Source organism: Penicillium vulpinum, assembly GCF_028829585.1.
Source record: "Penicillium vulpinum strain IBT 29486 chromosome Unknown utg000003l_segment0_segment0, whole genome shotgun sequence".
NCBI lineage: Eukaryota > Fungi > Ascomycota > Eurotiomycetes > Eurotiales > Aspergillaceae > Penicillium > Penicillium vulpinum.
This window is the reverse complement of record NW_026643243.1, coordinates 5,630,042-5,654,793: the sequence shown is the minus strand read 5'-3', so window position 1 is coordinate 5,654,793 and position 24,752 is coordinate 5,630,042. Positions and strand designations below refer to the sequence as shown.

General features: G+C 48.2%; 9 protein-coding genes across 9 annotated transcripts; 3 read left to right on the top strand and 6 right to left on the bottom strand.

The window, feature by feature from the left end:
• Positions 1 to 861: 861 nt before the first annotated feature.
• On the bottom strand, positions 862 to 2,349 carry N7479_007183 (putative C2H2 finger domain protein; the record flags this gene model as incomplete). The annotated part of the gene is made up of 2 exons (XM_057254877.1): positions 862 to 1,699; positions 1,877 to 2,349. 2 exons carry the CDS (start codon positions 2,347 to 2,349, stop codon positions 862 to 864), a joined length of 1,311 nt encoding a protein of 436 aa, XP_057108739.1.
• A 1,957-nt stretch (positions 2,350 to 4,306) lies between these two features.
• N7479_007182 (putative nicotinamide N-methyltransferase) lies at positions 4,307 to 5,454 on the top strand (the record flags this gene model as incomplete). Its single annotated transcript, XM_057254876.1, has 2 exons — positions 4,307 to 4,796; positions 4,925 to 5,454. The coding sequence occupies 2 exons, from the start codon at positions 4,307 to 4,309 to the stop codon at positions 5,452 to 5,454; spliced, it is 1,020 nt and encodes a 339-aa protein (XP_057108738.1).
• A 261-nt stretch (positions 5,455 to 5,715) lies between these two features.
• Positions 5,716 to 6,901, bottom strand: N7479_007181 (putative S-adenosylmethionine-dependent methyltransferase; the record flags this gene model as incomplete). The annotated part of the gene is made up of 2 exons (XM_057254875.1): positions 5,716 to 6,643; positions 6,843 to 6,901. 2 exons carry the CDS (start codon positions 6,899 to 6,901, stop codon positions 5,716 to 5,718), a joined length of 987 nt encoding a protein of 328 aa, XP_057108737.1.
• An 879-nt stretch (positions 6,902 to 7,780) lies between these two features.
• dspD (putative protein-tyrosine phosphatase) lies at positions 7,781 to 9,913 on the bottom strand (the record flags this gene model as incomplete). Its single annotated transcript, XM_057254874.1, has 1 exon — positions 7,781 to 9,913. The coding sequence occupies one exon, from the start codon at positions 9,911 to 9,913 to the stop codon at positions 7,781 to 7,783; it is 2,133 nt and encodes a 710-aa protein (XP_057108736.1).
• Positions 9,914 to 14,146: 4,233 nt separating this feature from the next.
• Positions 14,147 to 14,593, top strand: N7479_007179 (uncharacterized protein; the record flags this gene model as incomplete). Its single annotated transcript, XM_057254873.1, has 2 exons — positions 14,147 to 14,253; positions 14,323 to 14,593. The coding sequence occupies 2 exons, from the start codon at positions 14,147 to 14,149 to the stop codon at positions 14,591 to 14,593; spliced, it is 378 nt and encodes a 125-aa protein (XP_057108735.1).
• Positions 14,594 to 15,451: 858 nt separating this feature from the next.
• Positions 15,452 to 17,985, top strand: N7479_007178 (putative LPXTG-motif cell wall anchor domain protein; the record flags this gene model as incomplete). Its single annotated transcript, XM_057254872.1, has 2 exons — positions 15,452 to 15,979; positions 16,129 to 17,985. 2 exons carry the CDS (start codon positions 15,452 to 15,454, stop codon positions 17,983 to 17,985), a joined length of 2,385 nt encoding a protein of 794 aa, XP_057108734.1.
• Positions 17,986 to 19,834: 1,849 nt separating this feature from the next.
• On the bottom strand, positions 19,835 to 21,065 carry N7479_007177 (KH domain-containing protein; the record flags this gene model as incomplete). The annotated part of the gene is made up of 2 exons (XM_057254871.1): positions 19,835 to 20,535; positions 20,672 to 21,065. The coding sequence occupies 2 exons, from the start codon at positions 21,063 to 21,065 to the stop codon at positions 19,835 to 19,837; spliced, it is 1,095 nt and encodes a 364-aa protein (XP_057108733.1).
• Positions 21,066 to 21,675: 610 nt separating this feature from the next.
• N7479_007176 (alcohol dehydrogenase family protein) lies at positions 21,676 to 23,056 on the bottom strand (the record flags this gene model as incomplete). The annotated part of the gene is made up of 6 exons (XM_057254870.1): positions 21,676 to 21,778; positions 21,832 to 21,953; positions 22,004 to 22,468; positions 22,526 to 22,622; positions 22,691 to 22,840; positions 22,908 to 23,056. The coding sequence occupies 6 exons, from the start codon at positions 23,054 to 23,056 to the stop codon at positions 21,676 to 21,678; spliced, it is 1,086 nt and encodes a 361-aa protein (XP_057108732.1).
• An 815-nt stretch (positions 23,057 to 23,871) lies between these two features.
• N7479_007175 (putative Yippee zinc-binding protein Moh1) lies at positions 23,872 to 24,291 on the bottom strand (the record flags this gene model as incomplete). Its single annotated transcript, XM_057254869.1, has 2 exons — positions 23,872 to 24,105; positions 24,193 to 24,291. 2 exons carry the CDS (start codon positions 24,289 to 24,291, stop codon positions 23,872 to 23,874), a joined length of 333 nt encoding a protein of 110 aa, XP_057108731.1.
• Positions 24,292 to 24,752: the final 461 nt, after the last annotated feature.

Below are 24,752 nucleotides of genomic sequence, written 5' to 3'. Positions count from 1 at the left end.
AACCAATTCATATTCAATCACCTTTTCAACACCTGTTTATCCTATGCCTTCACCTATGACGAAATATATGAAGATTCCATAAAAAAGATGGATCTTTACCCCGTAGTGGGTCTTTAATATCTTTGATACCCCGCTGATATACAGGTACGGAGACAGATATGGAAATGACAGATCTACATTCTAACACAATATACGTTCATGAGATATATTCATTGTATGCCCCGTCCGAGGGTCAATTGAGTACACAAGAGTAAGGGACCAGGAGAGAGATAGAAGAGGATTAGGAAATGGAGAGGAACGAACGGACGAGATACACATGTGGGAAAGTAGGGAAGCGGATCGTAGAATTTGTGGGTTTGGTATATATGTGCGAGGTGAGAAGGCCAAAACAGGACAAAAAAAAAAGACAAACGAGAAGCATAGAGGACATGAAAACAGTATGTCATGTCCTTATGGATATAGGTATTTGATGGGAGGGATGATAATATGCGCCGGCCATACTGAGTAGGCCATTTATAGGGGTTTCCAGAATAAGTCGTGGCAAAACAAGACAAAAGGGAGAAAAAAAAAACAAAAAGCGGGCCAAGGAGACATGATTGATACATGGGATCTCAAAAGATGAAAAAAGGTCCCGAGAATTGTGAAAGACTCCGTTGAGAAAAAGAGCTCTGGACGGTTATTGAACATTGGCTCTATTCTCCATCTGGAGTGTTTGTAAACATGTAAACAAGAAGGTTCAAAAAATTCGCTCAAGCTCGTACATCGTGAAGGGGTCATTATTCGGCATAGGCCGATCTAACCCAAAGACTGGCTCGGAGTCGCGCAGGCGCGGGAGGGGGAAGGGTATGGCTACTGGGAGATCTACTCTTCCATGTGGCCAAAGACACCGGCATCGTCATCATCGGCCGGTGCGGAGCGATTACCAAAGTCGACATCGGCGTTGCGACGTTGACGGGATTTCTGGGCATCCTCGGCACCAGTCCGGACTCCACGCTCATCCGACACCTTGTACGACAGCGACGGGTTGAGGGACCGGGCCAAAAAGATGTCGGTCTCAGAGTCTCGGCGAGCGATCTCATCCGTAGGGCGCGATTGAGGAGAAAACAGACCCTGGTTGCTCGGGTGGCTGCTTGAGTCCAAGTAGCGCGCCGGCAGTGGAGGCACTGGCGGCACATCGGGGGCCATGGAAACAGGTCCCGTGCGAGGAGTGCCAAAATTGCACAGGCCGATGGCTGCGGCAAGATCTGCCTCATCATCCTCGTGTAACCGTGTGTCCGCAGTCGAGGGACGGGTGTCGATGCTCGAGTGGCGGAAGTGGGAGAAGGTAGGCGAGTGCAGCGGAGCACTGTCGTTGTACGAACTGGAGGGAATGGACTGGTAGGAACGAGAGAAACCGGAGGCGCCGCTGACGCTGGGGCGTTTGGTCCACTGGGTCGGCATACCCGACATCTCGAAGTCGTCGTCTTCCTCCGAGTCCATTGGGGGTGGCGTGGTCTCCGTGGAACTAATACCATCCCGCATATCTGACAGGGCGTCGGGCGATCCAGACGACAACTCCGACTCCAACTCGGCGGATTCATCGGGAGGGTCATCGTGGTTCATGGTGACCAAAACGGAGGCGGCCTCCAGCAGTTGAACCTGCTGGTGCTTGGAGATGAGAAGCTTCGAAGTAACGGACCATGCTGGGTCGTGTTCCCACCTAAGATACCACGAGAGAAAAAAACAGGTCAATCAAATGATTTGGAGGGGGGAAGAAATAGGGGCAGTGACGAAAAGGGAGTTGAATAACCACGAGGGCGACTTGCGCAGAGCCGACATGGTGCATATTCCCGATCGAACTAGAGGAAGACGGCCGAGCGGTAGGGGGAATACACACATATGCTTCGACAAGCAGCTGCCATGCTTATACCCTTTCCCGCAGCGATCGCAACGAATGGCCGTTGAGGCACGCTTCCCTTCGGTCTTGAGTTGAGCACCCTCGCTGGCTCGGCGGTTCCGGTTCTTGGGCTTTCCATCGGAGTGGTCCGATCCCGGAGAACCTTTGCGGGCGACCGGCGGTTCCTGACTGGGACTGTTGATACTGCGGGAGAGATAGGAGCTGAATCCAGATACGTTTCCGATGGAGCCAGACTCTACTCCCTTGCGGCCTGCGAGGCTACGGCGGTGCGCGCCCATGGGGAGGGAGGTGGCCTCCCCCTCCATGGAGGCAGCAACTGCAGCGGCGGCATTGGCGGCGGCGGCGGTAACACTCTTTCGGCGAGTTACACGGTGGTTTGGATTGAGGGCACCTAGCGAGATCGAATGCGCGTGTTGATGCCGCTGGCTAGTATTGGGGAGAGGACGCGACATCGATAATTCCTATGAATGGCCAAAGGGGCCGATAGATTAGTATGGTCTCCCAAAAAAAAAAAAAAAAGCATGTGGTCAGGTGGAAATGCCGAACACTTACCTTGAATGAGGCCATGATAATAATTGAGAGGAAGCTTCCAATGGAATTGAAAATCCTCTAAAACACGAGTTGCCCTCAATTTAGAGTAGGTGAAATAAGGCGGAGACTCGGGATGAAGATGTATAGGTAAGAAGGAGAGCAATGCAAGAAGATGAAATGTAGAGAGAGAGTGAGAGAATTAAAAAAAAAAGGTGAGCACCAAAAAAGAAAGGTGGAAGGGAAAAAAAAAAAAGAGGAGAAAGAAGGAGAGAAAGAGTCAGGGCCGCTATGAGCCAAAATCACTCAGGTTTGCGGGGGCCTTTCCCTTTGAGCATGCGGGGGGGCAGAGAGGCGATCACCGGTCACACATACGGATTTAGGTAATTTACTAATATATTTGAAGACTACTATATATGCCTATTTGCTTCTATTACTATCTATACTCTGATTTATGTTAATACATTCTATGTTTCCTGTGTTATGTGTGTGCGTTGCAATGACTTGTGATGTGATAGCAGAGTGGATCCACTGTACCCGAATAAAGAGATATGGTGTTATATAGTAATATAGTGAAACCCTTTGAATATTGCTATGGCGAATGTTGGGCATAATCATTTTAAGTAAAAAAAAAAAAGGTCTTTAATACTCAGCGGCCCTGCTCGGATGGCGTTCCGCACAGGGGGATGGGTCCAGGCTCAACTGGCTATAAAGTCCATTGTAACCCCAATGGATTATTTTATATACCCGAGGTCAGAATATTTAATAAAAGTACTTATATAAACAATTTTTATAAAAAAAATTTCCAGTTGCCTGACGATCAAAACTAGGGTCACAAGATGAGAACAGTTGGACTTTGGACACAAGTACCAATCATGTTACTTAATGCCCACCCGGGCCATGATGACTTGCGCATTGATAAGGGCAAGAACCTGAACACTAGTGACTTGGAAAGTACCAGTTACCCATGTATCGACCAGATCACCTGCATAGCATCGACCGGTCTAGCACTTGGAAGTGAGTGGATGAAGTGGAACCAATGATGTCATCAAGATGGCTTAGTCAAATGGCATCACCTAATGCCCGTTGATACCCGGAGGGGGACATTGTACGGAGTAGAATTATATAATTTAAGTACAATCTTCCAAAGTCCCTCCAGGGCTTCCAAGGTTCCCAGAAATACATTTATGTGGCAATTGTGGCTTATCATTCAACTTCACAGTTAGGTAATCGCTCAGGTCACCAAGTCGCGCCATCTTGCACGCTAACGCCTGCAAGTGAGGATCATTACTCCGACCGTCACACTGGCCTCTTGCGCACGAGCACTTATTTTTGGCTTCTGAACACCCCCCTGATCTTTACTTGTTTTTGGCAGATTCCCTTGGAAGGTTCCTGGCCCATTCCTGTGCGGCTGAGACACTCGGGACATTCTTTCTTGTCAGTATTATTGGATTGGGATAAATTGGGATTGTCGATCCAATTATTAGAGCTATGTTGTACCCAGAGCTATCATTGATATTATTTCTTGAATGATTTTTATCAAAGAATTTTAATTTCAATGCATGTCAATATCATATTTCATGCTGCATTATTCTCCAGTTTGGTGCTCCTCCCATGACGTGGTCGGACCTCCAAGGCTGAAAGGCGGAGGTAATATTACCTAATATATCACTATTCAAACAGTGCAAACATATTTCAGAGGTTTGATAAGAAAATCTTCATTTGGAAATGATAAGAGATAAACATCAGATCTCAATGGCCTCACATAATAGGCCAATTGACTTCTCAATCATACAGAGTGCATACCACATACCAAACCAATATACAACATAGGTATCTCCATACACAATCTATAAAAAAAAAAATCCCTCAACCGCAGTGATGCTCCATTCCCGTCTACGGCCCCTCTCCCGCCGCCACCAACCCACCAACACGCCCGCCCCAGCACCAGAATTCCAAAATCAAGATGCCAGCGACTCGGACGAGGCCCCCGAAGACCTCTTCGGTGCATTCCTCCCCCACCTCTTCCCGGACGATGTACATTCCTTCCACGGCGATCCAGGCCAACACCTCCTCTACAGTTCCCCGCGCTATGGCGATCTCAATATCATGGTCCCCAGCTACCCAGGCTCAAGCCAGAACCGCTCCGGGGAAACCACAGTTCCAGCAAAGACAGATGGCTCGGTGAACCAAGTCAACGAGGAACGCAAGCTCTTCGCGCATTTCCTCTGGAGCGCGGGGATGGTCGTCGCAGAGGGCGTCGAGGAAGCGGACACACCCGCAGCACCGGGCAAAACAGAAACAGAAGCCCAGAAAGAAAGCCGGGAATTGTGGAGTATCAAAGGCGAGAGTGTGCTCGAATTGGGTGCTGGTAAGTGGTAGTTCGGGTTTCATTAACACTCGTCACAGTTTATACTGCACCTCTCAACCTTCAACCCTAACCCAAATTACAATGCCAATCCCAATCCCAGCCCAAACTAACATATCCATACTAACCAGGCGCCGCCCTCCCATCCATAATCTGCGCGCTAGCCAACGCCTCCACAGTAACAGCAACGGACCACCCGTCCTCACCCGCGCTCAGCGGCGCAATCGCCTTCAACTTCGCGCACAATCTCTCGAAGCGACCCGTCACGCGGAAAGTATCATTGCACCCGCACGAATGGGGCGTATTAGACGACGCCTTCTCGGCGGAAAACAAAGGCGCCTTTACGCGCATCGTCGCGGCGGATTGTTTCTGGATGCGCTCGCAGCATGAGAACCTGTCGCGCACGATGGAGTGGTTCCTTGCGCCGGGTGGGAAGGTGTGGGTTGTTGCGGGGTTCCATACGGGGCGGGCGATTGTCGCTGCGTTTTTGGAGACGGTTGTTGAGGATGGGTTTGTTGTTGAGAGGATTTATGAGAGGGATTTGGTGGCGAGGGCGGAGGGTGGGGGGGAGGTGAGGAGGGAGTGGAGGCCTGTTAGGGATGGGGAGAATGTGGAGAATCAGAAGAGGTGGTGTGTTGTTGCTGTTTTGAAGAGGGGGTAGATATTTGTAGGTTGTAGTTTTTGTTGTAGTTTTTGATGGTGATTCGGTGCATTTTGAGCGGTGTCTTATTTGCGTGCATGGCAGGATATTGAGTATTAAATAGATCAGTATGAAGTAGATGAGCATAGAATAGAGAACCTGCCTTGAGTAATTGAAATATTTCAGTACTATATTCAGCACATATCTATACTGGCTATCTGCACTCCACCTTTTTTGCATAGGGTATAGTTCGCATGGTTTCAGTCCACCCGAGAGTATGAATCAGGCATCCCCAAGTCTCTGGAAACACACCGTACAAACCCCCTGTCCCTCATGTCCACCAAACCGGAACCTCGGATACTCAACACGGCCCCAAACCGTCAACCGATCCCCACTCGTCCGCTCACCAGTAAACCAATGCACCAGCTCCTCCTCAGTCCAGTTGCACGTAGTAACAACCAAGAACCCACCGCGGCGCACCAACCGCCGCGCGATATCAGGATATCTCTCACAGACACGGGTGGTCTTCGCATCATCAGCCAGCGAGACAGCATCGAACGTCCCCTTATCAAGCACGATATCAAACCCGCCTTCCTGGTACGGGAACCAGGGGAGTGTTTCCTCCGAAGAGGGTGATAGTTCTAGGCCAGTCTCAGAAAGAAGAGCTTTCGAGCCGAGGATATCCCATTCCTCGAACTGGATGGGTGTATCTTCTTGCGACAAGTCATTAGACGCCGCCTCTGTCTGAGCTCCAGTCTCAGTATCTGCTTCTTCCTCCTCCTCATCAGACTCATCCTCATCCTCGGAATCACTCCGATAAGCCGAATGCCCTCTCACGCGCTGCAACTCCCTCGCAAGCTCAACGCTCTGGCGCGAGTAATCAACGCCAACAAGACGTCCCGCATACCCGCCCTTCTTCTTCAGCAGCGCGAGCATGCTCCCATTGCCAGTACCGAGATCGAGGACACTTGGCTGGCGGGATCCTTTCTTGTGCAGTGTATTGCGCGGCGACAGGGGGAAGGACTTGCGCGTGAGGAAGTGAAGGACTTTTTGCGGGGCGTTGTGCTCGGAGAACCATGATGTGCCGGGATCGTCTTCTTCATTTAGGTCGGAAGTTGTGGATGCGGCATCGTCGTCATTTTGGGTTGTGTCGTTGCTGGGGGTTTCGTGCGAGATGTGGGCTAGGGTGCGGGCGTAGTAGGATTCCCAGCTAGGGTTGGATTGTTAGTTTGGGTTTGAAAATTGCGCTGGGTATTAGATGCAGTCTTATAGCTCAATTAAGCTACCAACTGATCTATTGCTGTGGCTGGTTCACTGTATACAACACTTATGGAGGGGTAGAGCGGGGTTCGTGGATTTCCGGTCTGTGTCCAGCAAGGGAAGAGGGAGTGGCTGGGAAGGACACATACTAGTCTTTTGTGCCCAGCTCGCTGGGCGAGAGGTATGCCGGATGAGATTCTTCAGCCATTGTCGCGAGCGTGGAGAGGATGCGCAAGGAAAAATTTGGGTTGGAGGTGGTTCTGGGGGCTTATCGCTATCTCCGTTCTAATCAACAAACAGCCTGGAGCCACGATTAGATCTACTAGAACTAGACTTGATGCCATGTGTATGTAGTGTTTACAGATTTACGAGAAATAATTCAAGCTTAACATCGATCTCTATTGTGAGACTGCGCAAAAGGAGTATTGATCATGCCATCTTTCACCCATAAAGCATACCGGAGGTCCAAGAATAACCAAGCAGCTCCACCACACGAATGCTGAAAACACAAAGAAAGGCACAGAAGCAAGGGCCTCATCTGAGCGGCAAGACGGAAAGACAGGAGAGTAACACGAAATAACCAAGCGCAAGTGAGACGAAAGTCGTGTAAAGCAAAACTCAAAAGACAGGATCCTCCGATAGTATTACAGATACCAGGCCGAAAGGAAGCAGACAAGCCTGTTTCGATCTTTCAAGGCCTGGCCTTGGTATCAAAATTTGTCCGTTTTGGACACCCAAGACGCCAATGGTAAAAAAAAAAAAAAAGAGGAAATGGTTCAAGCGATGGTGACCAGGAATGGCGTTGTAAGACCCGTAGGTTCAAATGACAAAAAGAATATGCAGTAAGTATGCAAGCTGGGGAAAATGGCGATGAGAGACAGCAAAGCCTGCTTTGGTCATGAGTATCATCAAGCCAGTCATCTGAGTGAGATGAGTGGGAGAAATTAATAGGTGGAAATAAAAGGATTGCACTGGAGGCCCCAGGGGTAACTGAGCAGATGGTCCTCAAATCAGAAAAAAGATCGGGAAATATGTCGGGTCATGGAATCGTTTCAAGCCTGGTCTCAAGGGACACAAGGCGCAGAAATCACAAGAATTCATCAATGGATCTCATGATCAGGGGCTCACCGCCGGATGGAGGTGAACGGGGGTCTGCTGGCTCGATGGCAGACCGCCTGGCATAAGGAATGGAAGGTGCACGCAGGCCTGCGGAGCGATCAATCCGGTAAAATGATGGTGGTGCCATAGGAGCTGGCGAGAGGAATTCACTCATCCTCGGCGAAAACACACCAGAGTCTGGGGCATCACGTACAAACACATGAGTCTGAACGAGCGGGTCACAGCTGCTAACGCTGCGCGGCAACCCTCGTGGCCGACCCGAGACAGGCTCCACGGACTGGAACTTCTGTCGGAATGGGAGGGGGAGAGGGGACAGGCTTCGCTTGGGCGAGTAGGACTTGAATTTGGTGTAGCTACCGCTGTCGCTCGTAGTAGGACGCATCGGCTTTGTTTCTGGGATGGACAGGCAGCTAATTGAAGGTGCCTGCGACATTCCACGGAAGGGCGGTCGACTGGATTCATTGGACGCTGGACGCTCAGCTCGTGCAACCTGGGGCTCTGAACTTCGTCGGCCGGTTTGGACGAACCACTCCTGAGGTGGGGGCTTCGATGTAGATCCCCGCAGCAATTTGGCGCGGAAGTCTGTCAGCTGATAGATGAGACTCATGTTCGGGCCAACCCACTGGCTGCGTCCCTTGACTGCTTCGTACATCGAGTTGAAATCCAGGTGTCTGTTTTTGTACAATCCGTAGGCAATCACCAGCGAGGCTGAGCGGCTAGCGCCCAGCTGGCAATGCACAAGGACCTTCTTTCCTTCAGCGATCCGGTCGTCGATCAGCTCACAAAGAGGGAGCAAGTCTTCGAGAATTTCGGAGTTGTGGTCCCAACCAACATGAAGGTACTCCGGGCCTAGACTTGTAGGACTTGAGACAGTAGGGGTTGGCGGCTCAGAATCCGAAGGCTGGAATTCCCAGGCAGACTTAAAGGAGATCTCTGAAATCGCCGTCTGGGGCTCGCCACGGGAGAAGCGTTTCGAGGCCATAGAGGCGTTCCGCCATGTGCTCATCACCGTATCATTCCGCTCCTCCTTGGTAGTACTGAACGGATTCACCACTTCCTTGGCGACGTTGATAACCACGTCGAATTTGGATGCTTCTTCTGCTGTTGGTTCTAGATAAAGGTAGACACCAGAGTCGTGAATCCGAATAGGCCCATCTGGGTAGCCACGATCCTTCTTGCGGGTTGACTCGCGCGAGTCCGGGCGGTCATCCTCTTCTTCTAGGCCATGAAGAACACGGCGAGAGAAGCCAGATCCATCAACCGGCTTTAAGGTGACAGGCGACACCGCATCCTCAGACGATGCGCTAGACAAGCGGCGCATACCAGGAGGTGACATTAGCCGGGGAAGCTGCATGCCACCCCGTGGAGCGAATGAGGGCGATGTAATCGATACTAGCGATGGCGATGATTCTGCGTGGCGCAGAGATGGAGTTGGGGGTACGGCATCAGTAGAAATACTAGAGAATGGTTTATTGAATGTGGGGGTCTGGATGGTGAGATTGGCGGCGCGACGCTTCGTGTTCTTGGGAGCGATCGGGACGAGAGCTGGCGGGGCATCAAAGTGGTGTTTTGAGGTTGTCTCTGTCACTGATGAAGTAGCGATAGGTGGGAGAGAGTGAGATGGGGGCGGCATTCGCAATGACAAGTTCTTAAGATTACGCGCCCGCCGATTTGGGGAGTCTGGGCGCGTAATATGAGGGGTGGGCGGTGACAGAGTGGAGGGCGACAGGCGCGGTTCACCGACAGGCGCAAGGCGCGGAGGCAGTTCCACGGGCCGTGTGGATGGCATGAACTTTGGGTATGAGACGGGCATGGCGGAGGGAGATTCTGGGGAGGAGCTCGGAGAGATATCACCCCCGCCGGGCGAATCAAAGGGCGAGATGGTTGTAGTCGGGGAGGACTCGGTTGATGCCGAGGTCATGGACGAAACACTTTCACGGTGGGGGGAAGGAAGTAGACGTGTATTGACAGGGACATGGGTTGGATATTGGAGAGAATGAATGGTTGCTTCTTCTTTGTATCGTGGGAGGGGACCGCCAAACACCGACATGAAAGACGGAAATGAGTCCGGAAAGGACGATGGGCTGGTCTGCACTGGCATTGTCCGAGTCGACACTGTGAAAGAAGGTTCCTTTCAATCTGGTTCTCCCGAGGGGCTCAAATGGCATTCGGGGATTCGAAGATGCACTTGCTGCCTGCGCAAATGGGGTTCTCTCTATGGGGAACAGTATTAGTTTGAATCTAGGGCAGGTGAGATGCAAGGGCTTTGAGACTAATGATCCGATTATGCAAATCACAAGGGGAAAAAAAGATGTGCACACGATATATACATATGTATATATCGAAGAAGTGTCATAAATGTCATGATAAAAAGAGAGGACACACATACACCACTCTAAGGAATAAGGAATGGAATTCCCCAAGATCAAAAGGAATATAATATGATATAGAGAGGTTGAAAGCGTATAGAAAGTAGTTTTCCTCCAGGGAAATCAAAAGAGAGAAACAAATGTAGAAAGGAAAAAAGGAAAAAAAAAACAGAGTGTAAGGGTTTTTGGACCCTTTGTGTTTTTATTTAGAGATCTCTTCCGTGAAATTATACAATACCAAAGAGGGGACCAATCAGTGTCCTGTGCTCTAATTTTAGCCGCCCAGGAATGTTTAGTCGGCGTCAAACGAACGTAAATGAGAGGCTCGAGAGTGTGCTTCTTCCTACCTTAGTGTATCTTATTCTTTTACAGGCTATACACTATATTATTTTCTCCCCCACCTTAGAAGTTCCTATTATCCCGAGATCTTTTAAGATAATCCCCATCTGTTACACATATAAAATGTATAAAATATACGGCTTATAACAAGGGGGATCTTTGGAGACGGGATACGGTGGAGATATGCTTGTGCGTAGTAACCCGAAAGGGAGAGAATAGTCGATATTTATTCGGTGAATTCCAAATTTGATTTCCCCGATTAACTCCACTGAGGTTTTTTTTTTTTTTTTTTTTTTATATTGTACAAGTTCCTTAGAAAAAGGTCAAGGCAACTTGACACCGAATAAAAGCGAACGGCACGGGTGAACGGTGGGCTGGCTGATCCATGTATAGACAAGGATATTATTGGACCATTCAACATTTTAGGGGCAATCCCCAAATAGGAACAACAGAGATCTCTTATTGGAGGATACCAAGAGGATACCAAGAGGATACCGAGAGGAGAATTCTCATCCTGAAACCCCCATGGATCTGGGTTTGGCGCAGTATGAAACACGCCAAATTGACACTAGTGGGATACTAGTGGATCTAGGCAGCCTCTTGGACTGTCTCTAGATCGTGTCTATGGGGTACAATTTATATAAACATTGTTTTAATCTATTCGATTTCATCTAGAAAGATTATGCGGAGTACTCCGTTTACCTGAAATATGTATACCATCTAAGTATTATGCCTACAAAGTACTTTGTACTCCATACTTGTCCTTTGAAGGACTTAAGAGTTATTGAAGTTTGAGGTCCACTATGATTTCAAGAAATCCTTGGAATGACGAATGATCGGCTTTTTCCACGTGGGCGTAACAATTCTGAAACTGGATCTTCAGTTTATGATATACCAAGTCTGGAGAGGATATTCATCTAGTTTGTGATCCAAGTACCAAATAGATGAACCCCCCTTTTCTCTATGTTTTCAAATCTTGAAGGGTACGGAGTACAAAGTACCTATGTTTCACCAGGTTCTAAAAATAAACATCCTGAGTTGCAATATGAGCTTGCATTTAGTTGGCACTCTGGTGTTTCAGACTTGCAGGATATTTTCCATTGGCCACATACAACATCTTCAATTAAACTACTCCGTACTCCGTACGGAGTACAGGTTGACTCCTGGTCTCGTCTTTTAATATTGATCTTGCGAATGGTACTTCTTGTTCACCAGCAACTCCGTATAATATAGAGCTCTTCAGACTATTCCACAAATAGATTTCCGTCTGACCCTACTCTGTATTAATTAACTATGCTCACATAATGGATTTGTCATGGCTAAGTGGCAACCCCGATTTGCCCGCCTGAGCAAATTCGCCCAGGAAGGATTCAGCTTACATCACACTATCCATGGATCTACCTAGCCTGGAAGGAGACAAGGCGTTCTTATGGCAGACTAACTGTTCCTTATCCGTTCACCGTGGGATTCCGGCGACCTCGGGATATCGGCCAGAACCTTGGAAGGCACACTACACTAGGACATATATATCACCAAACACCCCTTTATTGGTACCTTGCTTATCTCTCATCCAAGTATAGCTCATATTTGATTATAAAAAAGCACATGGCCCTAGTCATCGTCATAGTCCAAGGTTGAGGCAGTGGCGCACTACCTCTTTGCTTTGTACTTAATTGACCTCGGGAAGGCTAAATTAGCAAAAACAACCTGCACCCAAAGTACTTTTCCTAGCCCAAGCTGCCCACTTTGCATTTTAGTCCTCATTTTGGTGAGAATTGAAAGCAGTGTATCGGAATAGAACGATGCCAGTCAATAATATATTGAGCTTGACACATATATACTGTAGTAGAGCCCAATGAAGGGTCTCCGAGTGATCCAAGCCTGCTTCTCCCAATGTTGACATCCTGGGCAATGAAGCTATAATAGGATTCTATATCGGAATGATTCATATGGCCTGCAAGATGCCCAACTCTGATTTCTTATATGCATATATACATATGTAGGCCTTTTAGACTAACCTTGGAGGTATATATACATACTTGGTAGGTAGTACACGACAACCCGTATAAAGTGGTTGGGTTTGAAACGTCCATGTCAAGACTCGATTAATGGTCCCGAGGTCGACCGACCGTTGAGGGGTTATCTGAATCAATACCTCGTGTATGTACCCAGTTACTCACAATAGTTAGTTATCTTGTCGTATACAAATACTCGAAAAAAGTATATACAGATACTCGAAAAAAGACGTGCGCAAGTAGCTCGCATGGCCCAGTGGTAAGGCGTTCGTCTCGTACTATTTAAGAACTTAACGAAAGATCCCCGGATCGATCCCGGGTGTGAGCATTTTCTCTTTTTTTTTTTTTTTTTTTTTTTTTTCCCCCCCCTCGACTACCTTTCTCTTTCTCCCCATCTATTAGCTTATATTCGAACGCAGCCTTCAAAATTTCCCACGAAGGTCGTCAAGATAATCTTCGACCTACAAAGTAGTGATATTATATAGTAGTGGACGCTACCCCATTTGACCCCACAGAGGTCACCGCAGGTATACCCACCTGAAGTACTCCGTACACACCTTATTACTATGTACATAGTATGTACATAGATATGTAACTAATATATATGAATCCATAGGTTTTTGATTGGTAGTATACTATATAATCAGGGTGATATGGGTAGGGGTGTAAGAATTTATCCATCTATGGATGTCCAGTCACCACCTATAGTTACCTAAACCTTCAGACCACAGTCACATAAACATACTTAATCCTCGTACCTATTGCACATATGGAATAGGAAGTAAGATAAAAAACATGACAGATATAAAGCAAAGGAAACATCAATATCTAGGGCTAACAGCTATAACGTATGGTATAGCGTATACCATCCGATTAATAAGTAGTGTCAAGCAATGAATTTTTCACACCTTCTGCATCTGGATTCAAACATTCAATCAGTTCTCTCCTCTCCTCTCTAACTATGGATTGGAGATTCCAGCATTAGGGCCAGCCACGCGAGCCTCGCTATATCGTGTTACGAGACAGGTCAATCATAAGAAATAGTGCATTAAATCAGAAAAGCAAAGATAGACGAGAGAGAGAGAGAGATCCTGGGGGTTCTTATACTAGAGGATCTCACATGCAAACAAACCTCTCATTCCCGATTAGGCTTCGCACTTTGAAGAACAAACAAAAGAAATAGTAAATCAAGAAAGTAGCAAACGATCATCAACATGTAATAAAGCATGTGATAGTCGTAGATCGTGACATATACAGCCAAATCGAGGCGGCCAAAAAGGACGTTGCTACTGTCAACCCTGCTGCAATTTCGAGCCTACTGATCACACATGGAGTCCTGTGTGTAGGCGTTGTCTTGATGATTTCATCACCAGCTATGGGTGCAAAGACTGTTGTGGGAAATTTCCGATCAGGTCTCGAGTCCAGTAGATGAAGACTCCTTGGTTTCTTTTTGTGACATACCACCAGTCCTAGAGGTATGTACGACCTTAATAGCACCTACACTCGATGGCTACTAAGAGTTTCACTAGGTTATCCTAGTTGAAACAACTTCTGAATTTCATCCTTTCTAAAAAAAAGTTTGTACTCGATTTTGATCGTGTCCCTTACGAGATGATAGTGAAAGCTATTGGGGAAGACGACAACTTTTTGGAAGCAGCATACCGAGCGATATCACCAGAGGTGTTGGCTTTGCAGAGCAAGCCGATTAATCCCCAAGAGTATGTTCCTATTTTTAATTAAAAATAGTAGCATGAATATACTAATTATTTAAACTCGTTCTACCTCAGGCTACAAAAAGTTCGCTCGATACAAGCCTCGATTCTCACAACCTGGGATGACCCTCATGCAGGGTATCTTGATTTCGTGACGCACATTCGTGAGCACGAATATCTACGGCTTTACGCCGGCCAGGCCGGTCTCCGCAAAGTACGGCTGTTCCAACACAATAACGCGATCAAGAAAAAATCGGGGCACAGTTTACACTACTGGGTCATCCAACGTGGTGGGGGAATGAGAGTCGCCAATTTATTCGGCTTCAGAAGATTACTTTTCCGCTAGGAGTTAATGACCTTGTCGAGCTAGTATTCGAACACTTCCCCGAAATGACTTGGTATCGAGCCTTCTAGTCTTTGCCTCTAACAATCCTAGAAGAAATCTTCAGACCTTACCTATAGGGTAATACTTAGAATGGGCCTTAATGTTGGGGACCGGTTTACTGTGTAAACAATACAGATGATTTGTTATTTTTTTGTTTAGAGCAGCTAAAAACGAAGGATAGTGACCACATCAGCACTGATCTTATGCACTGTCTAGGTGGGCATACTTGCTGAGCCCCTGTACCTCTGGAGGTGCCTATATAACCTGTATGTACTCCATACGGAGTAGTCAGAATTCAAATTTTTGTTTCAAAGGAACCGTGGTCGCCATTAAGGCTGAACCACGGTTGCTTTATTTGTTTTTTTTTTTTTTTTTCTTCTTTTTCCTCGCTTCGGTATTTTCCCTCTCTATGTACCTAGGTAGGTATATCTACTTTGTGTACATGTTCATAGTAATATATCTATGGATGTATTAGAATAAGCAACCAGTAGTAACTATAGTTATAGTATGTACTAGTATCAGCATACTATACACAGACCATTCCAAGGGATCTAAGATTTCAAGAAGAAAAGTAAACCACAAAAAAAAGAGCTCGTCAATATTAAAATTTCTCCCACAGTGTATACCCGCACAATATTCTGACATGTCAAGTCACAGGTCCTTACTGACATGCAATTGACTACATACCTATGAACTGTGCATATTTCCAATCCGTCGGAACTATACAGTCTTAGCTTTCCCCAGAATCGTCAGCACTACACTTCACAAAAGTACTCCGTACTCTGCTACTCCGTACGCTGTACAGAGTACAAAGTACAGATGGCTGCAGGTTCCCGTGACCATTTCCAGCCCAACCAGGTCAATCAACATCATGACTACGATCCCGAGCACTTCCAACAGTTCCGACATTTCCCTCACTCGCGTTCTTTGTCGTTGCATACTCGCTTCGAAGGCCCCACCGATGAAACACCCAATCTAACCACCAAGCGCTCCTTATTGCACCGCGCCCGGCGATCCGTCCTAAGCTTCAGAGCACCCAGCCCCCAAGCTTCTGAATCTCCCTATGCCTCTAAGAGGCCCAGACAGGACGAATTGTACCAAGATCGCCCTGATGTGAAAAGAACAATGCCATCAAGTCTGGCGTATTCTGGAGCAACCAGAACCTTAAATGAAAATGCACGCTCTCTCAACGGATCTCTAAACAACAGTCTAAACGGGACTCATCGGGGGGTCGAGGACAAGTCCTCGATGGACGAGGGCCGCCCAAAGAACGAGGATGTCTTCCTAAATATTGCGAGAACCGATTCTGGCCGACGCGACTCGGTAGGTCGCTCAGATTTCAGACGGGTAAGTTAAAAAACAACACAGGGCTGGAGCCGATCGCATTTCGCATTCCGCGTTTCTGGTCGCTCTGGCATTTACCATGACGTCCACCGAAACCCTCCCCCACCCCCTTCTTGCGACTTCCCAACAACTAACGAGAAGATATGCACTAGTCACGAATTGGTTATTCTAGCCAGATTCTACGGTCGCCAACGACTGAACAAACCCCCTCACCCGATCAGCGATACAGCAATATTGACAACCCCTTGCATCTCCAAAATGAATCCCCCACCGCTCCCTACAGCGCCATGCACACTCCAGCGTCATCCGTTCACCCGCTAGACGACTCCGGTCGCTTCCGCTACAGTACCCTGGGATCTGGTGCGCGATCCGTTGTCGGCGTTCCACGAAGCCGCTTCAGCCGCACAAGCCCCGACGCTTCACCGCGCACACCGACTGCTGCGGAGGAGAAGGAGCGTCGAGCGTCTCTAAATGATCCGCGCACCAATCGCCTTTCGGGGCTCTCTACAATCCGAAGCAGTCGGCAACCTTCTGGGTCTGAAGTGACTGGGCGGCCGCGAGCCGATACAGCACGATCGCGCGCTGATGGAACCGAGTCGGAATTGTCCACCACGGCCCCATCCACTGTTTGGGATGAACTGGATGATCTCAAGGATCGGATCAAAAAACTGGAACTGACAGGGAAGCTACCTTCGTCATCTTCGGCGGCGATGTACACGCCTACCAATGAGAGACCGCGGACTGCAAACACTGCCATTACCGCCTTATCTTCCTCGCCTAAGCAACGCCGCAGAACCAGCATCTCAACTGCAGATACTGAACATAATCCGGTGCACCCGATTCTGCAATCCGCATTGGCCAAGGCAAAACTTGTCTTAAACGGTGACGTGTACGCCTCCCTCGAAGCAACGATAACCGATGCTTTGAACCTTTCCACTGCGTTGGGCGTCAATACCGCTCCGTCGGGCACCGCCTCTGTTGTGAATGGAGGAGGATACACCTCGCCAGAACGACATGCACGTCGCAAAGCAGACAGTGTATGCCGTAGCCTGACCGAGCTTTGTCTAGCCCTGACGGACGAGCAGCTAAAGAATGTCCGACCGTCGTCCAGTCGCGAGACAGTTCTGCAGCAACCCCAATTATCGAACGGCACGGGGTTCGATGCTCGTATGTCCATACCCACGTATCAGCGAAATGGGAACCACGAGCCCGAAGGAATTGAGCGGCGCCATAGCACGAATCGCATCCCCAGTCGCCTGGAAGCACGTCGAGCATCCATGGCCAATGCCAGCTCCGGAAACACGACAGATATGAAGCAGAGTCCAACCCCATCTCCCGGCATGTCCAACCCAACCACTCGTCTCAATCGCATGTCAAGTTCTCTCCGCAGCCGCAGGCAGACCATTGGCGAGGAAACCGGGGAGACTGAAAGCCCACTTAGTCGTTCAGTCTCCAGAGCCAATACAGACATTGACACACCGCTTCCTACACAAGCCATACCCCCTCGCCAACGCTTCTCCCAAGGTCACACTGTGTCACGTTCCATTTCCGGTGTGCAGCAGGACCAGAACGGCCTCGGATACCTACCCCGCTCCCCGCAATACCAATCATCACAAGTGCCCCAGCCACAAGTGCAATCCTCACAGCCTCGAACACCGACTCTCTCATCAAGTCTCTCATTTCGTCGAAGCTACATCAACCCTGCTACATACACCCCTGCGACATCCCGCTCCAATATCCAGGCCGGGTCTCGCCGCTATGGCCTAACGCCCAGCTTCTCTTCCAACAACCTACAGGGATCTCCCGTCGAAGAAAGTCTGCGATCGCCCCACCAAATAGAACAGGCCCAGACCAGGATCTCGACCCCATCAAGAAAAATGGCAACCAGCTACACGCCAATCCAAACCCCACGACTGCGAACGAACAGCCTGGGAGTACAGAGATTCGGCCTTCGAAACCGTGTCCCAGCTACCCCCAACAATATAAACCTCGACGACAGCATCGATTAACGGCCACAACTATTCATGTCTGCTACCATGCCAACCGTCAACATATCCGGTTACGTCACTTTGAACTTTTTACGCAGCGACCCCGCATCTGATCCTGTTTCTTTCGGACATCTGCTTCGACATCCGGCGTTCTCGTTCCCATCTTTCGAAAGGACTTTGCTTGTTATATGCATGTCTCACTGGTCACGGCAGTTTGAAGTTTTTTTTTTTAAAAAAAACCCTGTCCGCACAGCATTGCGCTATGCATTCTAACGAATCTCCTCTGTTATTTGATTCCAGAAGGAATCATGTCCATCGCGCTGCCAGCACATTACCCCGTTTCTATTCTATGTCCACACTTCCCTGATCTTTGTCTGTGGTGAATATTGAATATCCGACAGCAAGGCATACATCTCACCACAGTTGACATATTAATGTCTACTGGTGATTTGTCAAATTCATGTACAAAATCTACCATTAGCGGCGTCGATTGTCCATAATACTCTACAGGGCGGTGTTGTTTCATTTGTGTGCCCGCCCTGGGAGTTTCATGTCATTTACCTTTCCTTGTTTCCTTTTTTCCTGTTTATTCTTTTGTCGCATTTCGCACTTGCGGGTACGTGTTTATATCTAGGTCTGTTGCCCGTAGGTTGTTTTTTTTTTTCTTTGTCTCTTTTGTCCGTAAGCCACAGACGAGCATTTACATAACGATTGAATGGAATGAAATGAGATTCAAGAGCTTGTTATTTTTATTGCTTTGTAGTAATGTGTACAATCTATATAGGCATATAATGAGCCCTCCCTTGGTCTTACAGAATGATACCTACGTAGTATCCTTGTCCATTAATTTATAGACTGTGGTGTAGGAAAAACTGCTCTGACATCATACTATCCAACTACAAACTAGTTGGACAGACCATGTGTAAATATGTTCCGATGGTTAAACTGAAGAATTCATCTAGATATATATAATTACCCACCTTGTTTCTGGAATAATTCATGAGATTCAGATAATGTTAATGTCCCATTGACATTTAACACCAAATATTCATATTTTAGAACAACAGCCAAGATAGTACGCAGAGAGATACATGAAAGGGGGTTATTAGGAGACGAGAAGCGTTTTTTTATTATTTCGAGGTTTCGTTTTCAAGGATCAAGATACACCGCAATAAGGAGAGGGTAGGGTAAAAGGTGGTAGCATTGCAGTAAATCAGGGATAGGAAGGGAACGAGAACAGGGTACATAAGTTGAGGTGATAAGAGTGGAGGAAAGACAAGGATCAATATACGCCGCCAGCTATGGACTGACGGCGTACAAGGTGGAACGATGGAAAGGACAAGGAGAAGGTAGAGACTGGGATGGTGGCGGAGAGGTCTGTGGTTCAGGAATCGGGGTAAGAACGGATTAGGGACATCGCGGTGACAGTTCAGCTGGATGTGGGTAAGCAAGAGAGAGAGAATGGAGGTGAGGCTGTGTTGTGGTTGACAAAATTGAGGGTTAGGACTGAGAGACATTCAGGTTGCGATTCAATTCAACGCACAATGGTCAGTGAAGACCACACAAACTTGGTATCTAATACGCATGTGTACCCGCCATCCATCGCAGAGAACTTTTGCCTTTTTGTGAATAAAACGTGTGGCGAGGCTAGAACCTCAGAAGAGAGCCGAGGAAGAAGATCAAGAGACAAAATAAGACCTAAAGCAAACGAAATAGAGGAATAAAAAAGAAATAAAAGAAGCGCTAGCACATGACCGCCGCTGATCGTGACCGACAAGTCTCCAAAGAAGTCGTAAGGTCAGAGAACACAAAGGAGCCCTGCTAGGACCGTCTCATCCGCACACACATACCAGGGATCATCCCGGGGAATTTACTCCTGGGGAAGCTGGCTGCGGCGAGTCTTCTCGGCCTCCAGGTTCTCGTAGAGAAGGTACAGGGCCTTTTCATTAGCCTGAGCACTTCCCATGATGGTGAACATGCGCTCGCCGGTCTCGTCATGAGGAGCCTTGGCGATCGAAATCCGAGCACCAGAGCTTCGGCGGATCTCCGTGATCTTGGTTCCGCCCCGGCCAATGATGCATCCAACCATGTCCGCAGGGATGCTGATGTTCTGGGTCTGGATCTCCTCGCCATCTTCCGTAACTAGGGGGTAGCCGCGGTTTCCAGCATCGGAGTTGGATCGGCGGTTGTAGCTACCATCGCTGAAGTCGGCGCCGTTGCCGGTGCGGTTGTACTGACGGCTGTTGGTGTTGTTCTGGTAGCCATTTCCAGCTGGGGGGTTGTTGTTGAGCGGCTGTGAGCCGCTGAGAGAAGCGCGCACGGCGGGGTTGTAGAAAACGGTGCCAGTTCCACGCTGCCAGTCGTCAAGCAGACACTTGCCGATTTCCCAGATAGCCTTCTCGATGCCCTCGGGGGTACCCTGGACCTCAACAATGCGCTCTGTGGATTGGGGGAGCATCTCCTTCTGCGCAACCATGCGAACACCCGATTCATCCTGAATGTGCTTAATCTTCAGGCCCTGTCGTCCAATGATGGTACCCATCTGGTTGTGGGAGATCAGAAGGCGAATGGCTAGAGAAAGTTAGAACAAGCTCGAATCGGAATGAGAATTTTCGGCCTCTCTGTATGGGTTTCTTAAACTCCCCATACAGAAGAACAAGCTCCAAATCAAATATCGAGGGCAATTAAAAAAAAAGATATCACTTACGGTGGGTCCCGTTGTTCGAGACAATGCCACCCATGCCCATCTGCGGGGCACCCTCCAAAAGACCCTTTGCCACGATCGCATAGGCCCGAGCAAGCGAGCGCAGTTGACCAGTAACAGTCAGGACACGGTCATGGACACCAGGAACTACCTTGCTGACACCGGCCTTGACACCAGTCTCATCGCGGAGGTCGGCGACGTTCTTGCCAGCCTTGCCGATGATGACACCAGCCTCCTTGGAAGACACAATAGCACGCAGAGTCAGCTCAGCGATAGCGTACTCCTCCTCGGTCTTAAGGGGAGCCTCGACGTCACCCTGGTCGGCGTGGTTCTCGTTGAAGTTGTCGGTCATGGGCTCGTCCACGACGGCGGCTTGGTGAATCTCAGTAGAATCCATTTTTGTCGGAAATCGATGAAGGTGGGAGAAGCGATTTGAAAAGGTCAAGGGAGTGGTGGGATAGGTTTCTTGAAGATCGTACGGTCGCGAGATGCGGACGGTAGAGACTTCACGTTCAGATAGTGGCAAGGTCAGTTTTTGTAATAAAGGTAAAAGAAAGTGTGCATGGGACACTCGATGCGCAAATCCTTAGGTTGTAAACCCCATGAAATACGATCAAACTGCTAGAAAGAAGTGTGGACTCACAGAAGAGGGAGATAGGAAGTGGAGAAATCGATGGGAGGGGAAAGCGGCAGAATTTCGGATCAAGAGAGGGGGAAGAAAGATGATTATGGAAAGCAGCCGATGAGAGAAAGGGGGAGAAGGGGAGAAGAGGAGAGGAGGAAGAAAGAAGGTGAAGAGATGGAGATGTGAAAGGTGAAAGAGTGAAGTTGAAGTCGTTGAGTGTTTTGCTTTAAGCGGAGACCCGAGTATGAAAATCTGCCTCTCTCTCTTTTTTTTGGCCTCATTCTTGTTCTTCTTTTTTAATATAATTTTTTTTAAAACAAAAAATCCAACTCACTGCTATTGGGTTTTCTATTTAATATTATCTCTTGGTTATATATATTCTCTACTTATCAGCCTGGAATATCACCTTCTGTACCTTCATCGCATTGAAGAGCTCATAGCCCTCCACCGCCTGCGAGAGCGGCATAATCTTATCGGCCATGAAGCTATTAATTGTGTTAGCACTTGGCACCACTAGACCAGTCATCATCCCACTCACCTAAGTTTATGTTGGTTCTTCTTGAGCACTTCTAGAGCCTGAGGAGCAACGGACCGAACAGGGCATCGCCCCATCTGGACGGTGAGGTTCTTAGAATACGCGTCATTGCCGTCCCAGGGAATCTGAGTACCTCGTTAGCACCAATATTAAATCCAAAGCCAAATATACTTACCTCTCCATTGTGGACACCAACACTGCTAATAGTTCCCCAAGGGCGCAGCAGTTCGTAGCCAGTGCGCAAGGCAGGACTCAACCCGACGACTTCAATGACAGCATCGGCACCACGTCCATTTGTAAGCTCCTGAACACGCTTGTCTAGACCAGCCCGGTCTAGCTGGAAGTTCCACGGCTCAGCACCGAGCGACTTGGCAAGCTCCAGTCTCGATGGGACTGAGTCGACTGCCAAGATATGCTTGGGCTTGTACTCCAGAGCATTGATGAGCGCACAGAGACCAACAGGTCCACATCCAATCAGAACTACTGTCTGCTCAGCAATTTGCTCGGGGGTCGAGTTCTTGAATGCATTGTTGGCTGCAAACCAGCCTGTGGGGAAGATATCTCCCATGAGCACCAGATACTTCTCGTCAACGCCCTCGGGGGCCTTCATGACGGAACCGTCTGCATTCGGGATTCGAGCCTGTTCAGTCTTAATATCAGCATATAGAGCAAAAGCATAATATGTTTAGAAACACACATATTCAGCCTGTCCACCGTTCAAGCTGTCACACCCAAAAAGAACATTCTTATCACAGCGAGAAGACCACCCTTGCTTACAGTAGAAGCATTCGCCACTATCGTGAGATCAACGCAATGTTCGTACAACGCTGCAAAACAAGTATCTATTAAGCATGAAACTTACCAGGAAGTAGTAAATGCAGTGACCACCCGGTCACCCTTCTGGAGAGTCTTGACGGCGCTGCCCATCTCAACGACCTCGCCCACGAACTCATGGCCCATGATGAACCCTCCTGTTCCTGCAGGCTCCACGCCACGGAACAAGTGCAAATCACTGTAGAATATCATGAAAATTAGCATTGAAGGCCTTTTCGTAAGACAGGTATATAGATTAACCCCACCTTCCACAAAGAGCAGTATATCCCACCTTGACTACAATATCCTCCGGGTTCTGCACTTTAGGAATAGGCATCTGCTCAACGGCAACCTTGTAGGGGCCGTGAAACACGACCGCCTGCATCATACCAGAATCTGAGGAAGCGGAAGTCATTCTGACGATGCTCAATTTTCAACTCTTATAAAAAAAATCTGGCAATTGACATATGATAGCAGAAATTTACGTACTTTGAGGGTTTGGTGGGGGAATTCAGAGTCGGTCTATGCTGCAGTGATAGTGGATATTCCTTAAATTTCTTCGATGTCGAACGATCAAATTGCAGACAGATCCGGATGGGTTAGAATGAACCGCCTATTGACTAATTTCTCTAATCTCGGGATTCTGTGCGAATCATCTGGTGGGGCTGGTACACTATGCCCACAGTGGTCTCCACTGAAAGTGACGCCGAAAATAGGATACAGATGGAGTTGACCCCCTTCTCGAAGGCTTAGTTCTATAGATGTGTGTATTTTGTGGATAGAGACAGAATATCTCTAAGAGAATTTGAGGTGCTACTCCGAGCAGACCGTCAACTCCTATAGATCTCTGATGTTACGTCGAAGAGAGATAAGTCATCAAAAACTGTATTCCAAGGATGCATCGCCAGAAAGCCTGACATAAACTCAAGTCCTGCTTTGAAAATGTGTGGCTAGTCCTAGTTCCATCTGAAAGAAACCGAACAAAGAAAATCAGATACTCCTTGCAACGCCTTTCGCAAACGCCTTTCGCAAACGCCAAAGCTGAGAAAGAGAACGTAAAGAAACCCACAAGTTTCAATCTTGAAAAACCAAAAAAACACAAGAATGCTCAAAGAATGCAATTCCGTTCTTATCATAAAACCAAGAGCCGGCCCATCAGGTGTATAAATCGAGGATCAAGATTCATACACATGAGAGCCATCGAATGGGCGGAAGGAAGTATCCCTCCCACTAACAAACGACACAGAATAGCTCCTCCTCGAGGATGAACTTTCCCTCCTTATATTTCTCACTGCTCTCGTATGCTTTGTCGTATTTCCATCCTACCGTTTCCTTGCACTGTCTGCAGGCGATGTCGCGCACGATATGTCGACCTGTCGTCATGCTGCGCTCTACAGCTTCGCCTTGCGTGACGTTGACCACTTTATTGAAGAGATATGCTTTCCCGTGCTGGCCTCGGAAGTTCTAGGGAGTCAAAAGTCATATGTTAGGGACAGGTATTCATTGTAGGAAGTGTGTGTAGGAAGAATAGGATTTGAGGAATTCTCATACCCGACTCATGATATCATTAAAATCTGCCAAATGAGTCTTGCATCCCTTACACCCAAAGATCTTGTTGGCAGTCAAATAGACGTTGTATGAGAGGCCCATGGTGGCTGTGTTTATGCGGTTATTGCCGGACAAGCGTAGGACAGGTTTCTGTGGGAATCTGAGATGGCAGTCGATGTCCTGGGAGGTGAGTTCGAAGCAGCCGAGAGCTGATACTTGAATCTAGAGGGGGATATGCGGTCTGTTTATTGAAAAGGGGCAGTGTGTTTGCCTGCTTGTTTCGAGATGCAGCAGTTGGCCCCGCCCTGGCTTCGATTTGGGAGGACCTATGCTGTAGTTCTGCTGTTGGCCCCCTTGATGGATTCTCTTTTTTGAGACTTTATACTCTGGCAAATATAGGATCTCTTGATTTATGACAAAGTATGGCCCTCGCAGAGGGTCTATGGAAGGAAGAAGATGTGTCGGACTTCACAGCCCTGGAGCTGACGTGCAGACGATAAGCCGATAAGCGGATCGGAAAGAGATTCGGGATTCACAGAGACAAGTAAAGCAGTGGGTCAAAG